General features: G+C 37.9%; 1 protein-coding gene across 1 annotated transcript; it reads left to right on the forward strand.

The window, feature by feature from the left end:
* Window positions 1-1,444: 1,444 nt before the first annotated feature.
* hnf4b (hepatic nuclear factor 4, beta) lies at window positions 1,445-8,418 on the forward strand. Its single transcript, XM_061043887.1, is given in 9 exon segments — window positions 1,445-1,547; window positions 3,126-3,175; window positions 3,177-3,250; window positions 3,808-3,893; window positions 4,538-4,633; window positions 6,383-6,550; window positions 8,033-8,187; window positions 8,190-8,260; window positions 8,415-8,418. Coding segments are annotated over 9 exon segments (807 nt in total).
* The last annotated feature ends 235 nt before the right edge of the window (window positions 8,419-8,653 follow it).

Below are 8,653 nucleotides of genomic sequence, written 5' to 3' on the forward strand. Positions count from 1 at the left end.
GAGCACCCGGCAGGGGAGGTCTGACCTGCGGCCTAGCGTGACATTCAAGGAAGGAGTGCTACTCACCCAGGAAATCCCATTACACCAAAGTATGATGGATATCAGTACTGGGAAAGCTCATATGTGGTCTGACATATAATTTTTTATAATTTGAAAAAAAAAAAGAATGACCACACTCACCCTGTCTTTCATTTTTTCAGAAGCTGTGTTCCAGTGCACACAAACTCATATATACATTCTATATACTTCATACATTTGTTTTGTATTGTAATTTATAAGAATGAAGGCCACTGAGAAAGTAGATTTCTTATTTAAATTAGATCAAAACAAATAGAATACCAGAGAGATTGCAAACATACTTGCAACTAGAAATGTACCATAAATATATATTTTAAACATCATTACAATATTGTTTATATCATGGAGTCTATTATCTTTACAGTATACATGAATACTGACTATGCTGAAATGCAGAGATAATGAAGTCATCACAGTGAATTAATATTGCATTCTGAATTACATTTTTCTTAATGATTCGTGGCACTTTTTACAAAATAGAAAAATAATTGCTTCCCCATGATAACTTTGTAGAGATAGATTAATTGTCTTGCACACTTATTTTAAAAGAAGAATTGTAGGACTCCTGCTAATCAATAACAACAATGACATGATAAAAGCTTCTGTGGGCAGAGGTGAACAATGGAGTGAAGTCCCTCTTTGTCATGAAAGTAAAATACACTTTATCAACACCACAGAGACCAAAAGATGCCTATTTGGAAAAGTAAATGTCACCTGCACCCCCTGTAATGAGGCATTATCTGTGCAATATCACTTATCTCAGAACTAAAGCAAAGGTTAATCAGGGACCCTCTGCAAGGTTTGTTTGGGCCATATCACTCCTCTCTGTCATATTGATTGCTCAATGGGAGTGGGAGAATAACATGTACATTTTTAGCCCCAAAAATTATCAGACTCCACAGCATGCAATCTTTTGACTTTATTGACTTTTTTGATGACATTTATCTTCCTAGTAAAATAAGCTAGCCATGAATATATTTCAACATGTAAATAACATCACTGTCTCAGGGTTGTTGTCTCTGGTCCTCACAGTGAGTTTTGTTTTCAGACCTGTGTCTGAACTCTCACCTTTACATGCTGCACAGATAAAAAAGCAAACAGACAGTGAGACAAATTTCAGTACTGAGTAGCTCTGGGAGTGGACCCTATTTATGGAGACATTTTTTAAATGAAAAAGTGCTAAAAGTGCCATTTTAAAGAAGAGTGAGTCACTAAGAAAAAAACCCGCAGAGCAACACCTGGGATACCTGTAAGGTAGAGTAACAGCGCTGAATGAATGTAATAATTGGGAAGAAATGATGAACACTAGTGGAGTTTTTCCAGCTCAACACCTAAAACTCTTTCAGCCAAAAGGTATCATAGAATCATGAAGCCTACTGGTGCTTTCTTTTAACTGGGGTACACTCATGGAAGCACAGGCACTGAACATTTAAATAACTTGGTGATAAAACTACAAACACATAATGCAGGTAGTAAAATAACAACTTAACACTGTGGTCTAAATACAAAGACACCCTTAATGTCATCACCAGTCAATTGAAAAAAGTTTAAAATTGTTGCAATGATTGTTCTCAGATAGAGCGCCATGTATGAAAAACACCAGGTAAGGGCTGCAACAAATTATCATTGTTGATGTTCTTACAGCTAGGATATCTGTATTTCTCTAAAATTAATTAATTAATTTAATGGTTTACCTTTGGCCCCAAAAAATTATCTCCAAAGCCTTTAAAATGCAGGTTAACTTGACTAAACTAATTAATGTATCCTAGTGTATCATACATATAAATAATAACGTATCGTTTTGTATCGTATTGTGTTGTATTGAATTGTATTGCTTCCTAATGTATCATATTTGATCGGATTGTGTTTCGACATACTGTATCGTATATCTTATCCTAAAAATGATGAATACAGTAAAGAAGCTATAAACATGAAGCATTAGGCTTTCATGCTTAAAAAAATTCAAATCATACATCATTGATCAGAATTGTTGATATCTTCTCTTCTACATCATAATCTTACCATCTGTCATTATAATAATAAGGGCTCTGTTGGATTGAATCAAGCCTTTTCCTTGACACTTTAAATGAAGAGGCTTTGCCAACAGGCTGCTGTTGAAAATCCAGATAACTGCGAGGCAAATGTAGCCTAATCTCTTAATTCAATCTTACTGATCTTTGACCACAGAGAGCATTTTCCCTGTTAAATTGTAATCCCTGGCTGTCTCATCTCCCCAAACTAAATATGCAATTTACATACATTACAGCCTGCGGTCTGTACAGTGCAAGCATCAGTGCAGGAACTGACCATTGTGAATGTGAATGTTTGTCAGAGACAATCCTGCAGCAATCAAATACTGGCAGGATGCAATTTGGAGCAACATGGAGGGAATTTAAACAGAGAAGCCCAAAGTCAAATTAGCCAGAGGAGAGTGATCTTTGGCTTGCTGCTGACCTCTAACTGCTTTAATTAAATGGGGAGTTTCCTCTTCCTCTTGAGTAATAACTAGCAGTGCTCCTCTGAGGCCCTTGGCTCTGGCAGTCAAACAGAGCAGTGATATCTCCACCTGGAACCCTGCTTTTATTATCGTCACCAGTACTGTAAGAAAAGTGCCCAGGTGATTCCCGAGGGGCTGTAAATTCTAAATCAGCTCTTTGCTGCAAAGTTACGTCTGCATACAAGGTTACCTGCGTGTCCACAGAGGTGGAATGAGATTCATTATATGTCCTCATTGAAGAGAGGGATCATGACTGATTGTTGCTGTCAAAGTGCCTGTCTTCTCTTAACAAAGTTGATGTTCTCTCAGCTACGTGATTCATCTCAGACACTCATGGGGCTTATTGGATAAGACTAAGGGATATTTACTTATTCATCAGCAACTGAATAAAAGAGATTTATGTCTTAAAGGTCAGGGAGAAACATGTTCTGACAAAATCTGAACTTCTCTCCCATGCAAAACTCCTCAGGATTGTTTTACTGCATTTTAAGTAATATTTGATTAAACATCTTGTTGTTTGTGTATGTGTCTACCGTCTTTTAAATAAAAGACTTGATGGCGTCAGCAGTAACTTCATCACTCTCACAGCCATGTTCCATAATGTGCAGACAAAGCCGCAGGTAAACAATACGGTGCATCGAGCTGTGGTGGCTGTGTGGGCTTCTTCTGGAGGATGTGAGTTCCTACATAGATCCAGGACAATACAACATTAAACATTGTACAGCAACAACAGCATTATATTCATGGTATATGTCTGAAACCCATCAGCATATTTCAATCAACCCTTTGTAAAACATAAAATACACCACTGATGGTGAGAATTAAAAAAAAAAAAAAAAGAAGCTCTTCAGTTGAGGTGAGGTGAAAAGTTATACTGAGGTGTTAAAGTTATCAACATTTGTACAGTAGGGTCAGACATATCATAAAAGAAACTTCACTTTTTAATAGAACGGTAACCTGAAGGACACTGGGATGCGTCCAGGCATGAAAGCAATAACATACATACTATAACAGAGAACTCAGCGGTGAGATATAGCTGTAGAGTCTGTCATTCCCATGTGAGCAGCTGATTGAGACATGCTTTGTAGATATCTGATTCTGTCATAGTTCCCACTAGAGATTTTGTCACATGGCACATTGAACAGACATGTCACAACATGTGTAGGTGCAATAAAATAATAATAAATCAATTCCTAAACCGAAATGTTTCAATCCAAATGTTCAACATTCAGGTTCAGGTCCCTCTCTGACAATTTTAACTCCCGAAATTTCACAGATCAAACTCTGCTGACAATATATTTGCAGTGTGACTGCTACTGTATGTGGAACAAGTTTTTGGGAAGTTTGAGGTTTTATCAATTGCCTCCAGGGATGTCAACTATGACAGCATCATTTGGCGATTAAGACGAGAAGCTTGAAAATAAAAAATAAAAAACACTAGTGTACTGAGTCAGGAAGAGGTGAGCTCACAAGACTCTGTTAGCTCAAATCCCTGTTTAAACTGTTCAAGGCTACATTAGCCTTTGTTTGCTCAGCACCCTAATGGAGCGATAGGAAAGTGGATAGAGTCGGAAATCAGGGAGAGAGAGTGTGAGCCACAGGTGAGATTTGAACCTGGGCCACCCACTTGGAAGACTATAGCCTCCATACATGGGGCGTGCGCACTAACAACTGCGCCACCAGCACACTGAACACCTGTGTCTTTTTCAAATTAGTCAGCAGTCCAGTTACCTTGTGGTTCATGTTGGCACCAGCTTTAGAGAAAGGAGGGAAAAGACAGTGTACTAAGAAAAAAAGACAATATCTTTGGCTATGCTGCATCATTTTTTATCCCTAACCATTATCTATACATATGAGAATGTGTATAGATTGATTAAGAAAGTTTAATCAATCATTACTTTAATCCCAAAGCTTTACAGAGAGATTACCTGTATTTTTAGACTTTGCATTTTTTTTCTTCAGGTTTTAACAGGCAATGTATAGTGGACAAAGACAAAAGGAACCAGTGCTGCCACGGCAGACTACAGAAGTGTTTCAAGGCTGGATTTAGAAGGAAAGGTCGGAGAAAATAGTCCTGTGTTCAACACAACTTCATATTTTTAAAATACAAAATAGCTTTAGTTTAAAATTTCTAAAAAATAGATGTAACTACACATATCAGCATAAATTGTTCATATTATGGCCTGTATCCTTACGTTTAATCTTTCTTTTGCAAGAAGCACATCTGTGGTAAAAACACTTGAGAAAAACATGAAACAAGTCTCTTTCACCAGCCAGTCGTTTTAAACTGTTCATCTGAGCACTTTTTGTGTAGCTGGTTGATGTTGATGTTCCACAGAAGACCCATTTGGGACATTGTCATGCAGGACCACGTCAGTGAAGCACAGAGGGAGAATCACGCTCCTTCCCCTCCTCTAGTTTGATTAATACGCTCCTGATTGGCTGCTGAGAGGACAGCTCTGATGACTGATCACTCTGACTTGCGCTCCTGTTGTCTGACTTTGTGGAGCCATATTGGAATCAGTCTGAGACCTCAGAGATTGCTCTCTTTCTAATGACTATCACAGAGGGGTCATCAACATGGGCTGACATCTGCTTGAGTAAACACCAGCCACACCATCAAGCATCCAGGCCGCCGCGCCCACTCTTTATTGTCAGTAGTGAATGTAAGAAGCTCTCGTTGACATCGGAATATTAAATCAAGATTTTTTTTAATAAAGATATGTCATCAATATTAGATTAGAACATTGCATTCTAACTTTGATTGATGTAATACACACTTTAATGTGTGAGCCAGAACAGGTTTTCTCCACATGTATGTTTGTTTACTTTCTGCCTTTACATCTATTTCTTCTTTTTAACCTTAAATAGATAAGTGATAAGAAAAAAAGAAAAAAAATTAGAATAGATTTTTGATGCAGATTGCCCAAACATTTTAACAATATCTTTTTATTTTTTAATGCCAAATGTAGCCTTCAGAATAATATATAAATGAAAAAAAAAAATTTTTTGTTTTAGTAATTTGCATTGCAATGTACATCAAACCTAAGGTACATTTAAATAAAAGGCTGTAACAGTTAATGTAAAATCAACCTGAAAAATAGACACAATAATCAAACAGAATATGGACTCCATAAAAACACAGCTTTGCCTTATATCTCAGATACAGAGACTTCTGGGTCTGAAATTGACACAAATATGCCAGATAAAATATCCATTTACTTATGCTGGAAGTCATGTTGATGCAGGCCAGAAACAGGGACGATATAGGTTACATTTTAGAAAGGAACACATTAAATTTGGCAGGTGTTCTATAGCAGCAATTTTTCTTTAGAAATGACAAATTGCAAACGAGCCCACATTATTTTAGCCCATTGTATTGCACACCTTGGACTGGAATTTGTGTTACAATGTTAAATTACCTTTAAAATAACAACCAGGCACTGTAAACACTTCTGCACGTAAAAATAACTAAAACAATCAGATTAGACCATTAGAGGATGTCCTAGAATGATTTATGCTATTGTGGTGTTTTTTCAAAGGGGTTCAAATGGTCTCCATCCAGCACAATTCTCCTCTACATGCCTTGTCTTGCTTTAACCTTCACAGCTCTCTCTCACCTTGCAGCACCATCACCTTCGTTGTCCTCCATTTATCTCCCTATACCCTCACACACACTCCCACACCTTCTCTGAGCTTCATTCTCACTTGCAGTATCACCTGATCCTGCTGTGAACTAACATTATGCCTTACTGCTCTCAGTCCTCAGATCTGGCCTCACCTAAGAGTCTTGAGATCAACACCTAGAAGATGGCCTGTGTGGGATGTTTGAGTCCATGAAGCAGCAACTCCTCCTGCTGGTGGAGTGGGAAAAACACACCCAAGAGTTCTGTAGTATCCCCATAGACAACAGAGCATATGTGAGACTGAAAACTAAACTCTTATGCCTGAAAAGCATTGTCTTCTTTTCCCCAGGTCAGTGCACTCAGTCCAAGAGAGGGTGACTTTGGATTTTAATGTTTAGACAGGAAAGGGGGTGAGATTTTTTTCTCTTTGTCTTTTACATTTATAGTTTAGTCTGAATGGTTTGGCTTTCGTGTTTATCCTTTCGATTCCTTAATAGAATAAGGATGTGGTAAAATTATTGGCAGTCGAGCAGTGGCTGAGTTTAGTGGCATATTTAGCTGAGACAGCAGTACTCAAGGTATGCTGTAGGACCAGAGGACTGAACTGATCCAACTCTGCCCACAAGCCAGCATATAGCAATCATAACCTAAGCTTGGGAGATCAGGCCGATTCAACCCTGCTGTTCTGTGAGTAATTGATGAAGAAAGTTAATCTTTAAAAACATCTATCTGATCAATGCAACACTCCTTCGAGGTGTAACATACCAGACATCTTTGTGTTTATAATACGATGAATACCTTTGAAAAATCATGACCTATGCATGGACACAGGAAGCATCTCTGTTCTGGCTGCCAAAACAAGTAAATAGGCGCTTTCATAATATGAATTTGGTTACAATGGCTGAAATAACAGTACTCGACTCAAAAATGTATTATTTTTTCTCTATTGATCCAATTTCAATTTGGCAAATCAAAGCAATCAAGTTTTTGTTCAGTCTGTTTTAGAAAGTGTTCTAGATACTGAAGCAGTGATTAGTTGTAAGGCTTCTTTGTGTGCTGCAAGAATGCAGTTTAAAAAAAATCTCCAAAATCCATTAGATTTCACCACATCCCTGCTGGCTAAATAAGAAAAAAACAATTATAGCTACTTGTGCATTGTGTGCAGTATTGTATTTTTCAAGTCTTGAATCTAAACAGCTATTTGCTATTTCATTAAATAAAACTAAATTGCCCTTTTTTGTCTTGGAGTCTCCTTCTATTTTTTTGTTTTTCCTATAAACGAAAATGCTGGTGTTGGTCAGAAAATTATTGTGAATGGTAAATGGACTTGAGCTTGTATAGTGCTTTTCTAGTCTTCTGACTACTCAAAGCACTTTTACAGTGCATGTCACACCTACCCATTCACACACTGATGGTAGTGGTTTCTATGTAGTGAGACCATCAGAAGTAACTAATCCCATTCTTACGCATTCATACACCGCAGCAGATTGAACCCTCGACCTTCCGGTTGAGAGACAATCGACTCTACCAACTGAGCCACAGCCGCCCTTTATGATATGTTGTTTAGATTTCAAATTTGGGAAACCCTTGCTCATGTAAGGACCAAATGTATTGCTTTGATTTTGATCAACAATGTGAAAAAAGTACAGCAGACATTTCTCCCAAACTCTGCACCTGCAAAATCCTTAATATGCTGTTTGTTTGTAAAATTGTAATGCAGTACAATTAAAATGTATATCTTTGTTTATCTCTGTCTTTGTACATTGTTAGCCTTTTCTTTACACTGTTATCTCCCCTCTTCAGTATGTTTCCTCTCACCTGTGTCTTGTAGACTGTAAGGGTCTGCAGAGTCCTCAGGTGGTTTGACATCTGCGTTTCCAGGCCCATCTGCTGCTTGAAGAAGCAACAAGTGAGGGGAAGGTTTTGAGAGCTCCTGCTGATCCTGCCTGGCAGATGGTGGAGACTCTGCACCTGGCACAGCTGCTATAGGAGAAACTAAGGTGGACAATCTGTTGCAGGAGATGCTGCTGGGGGAGGGAGCCAACACAGGAAAGGAACTGTGTGTACCCCAGGAAGGAGGGGTGGGATATAAACTGTTAACCTCTTTAGTTATTCAGTGTGTAAAGTTAAGAAGTTTGTTTTTGGAGACATTTAGTTTATTCATCTACTGTCTCTCTTCATATTGTCTGCTTAAATCTCTCTTCCCCCTTCAGTTGATGACCAGCATAATAAGCACAAAACTTCAGTCTTCACCTGTGTCATCGCTCATGTTCCAACACGTGAATGCTCTGAAATCATACACAAAATAACCGGTCTGACATCTGGACATAGAACAGTGTATATCTATTTATGGATTAATTATTGTAATGTATATGTGACATATGCTGTCAAAATAACCGTACACAGTATATTTACTTCAGTATTTCATGGGTCTGACTTCACATTAGTTTAC

This window comes from Labrus mixtus, chromosome 1, assembly GCF_963584025.1.
Source record: "Labrus mixtus chromosome 1, fLabMix1.1, whole genome shotgun sequence".
Classification (NCBI taxonomy): Eukaryota; Metazoa; Chordata; class Actinopteri; order Labriformes; family Labridae; genus Labrus; species Labrus mixtus.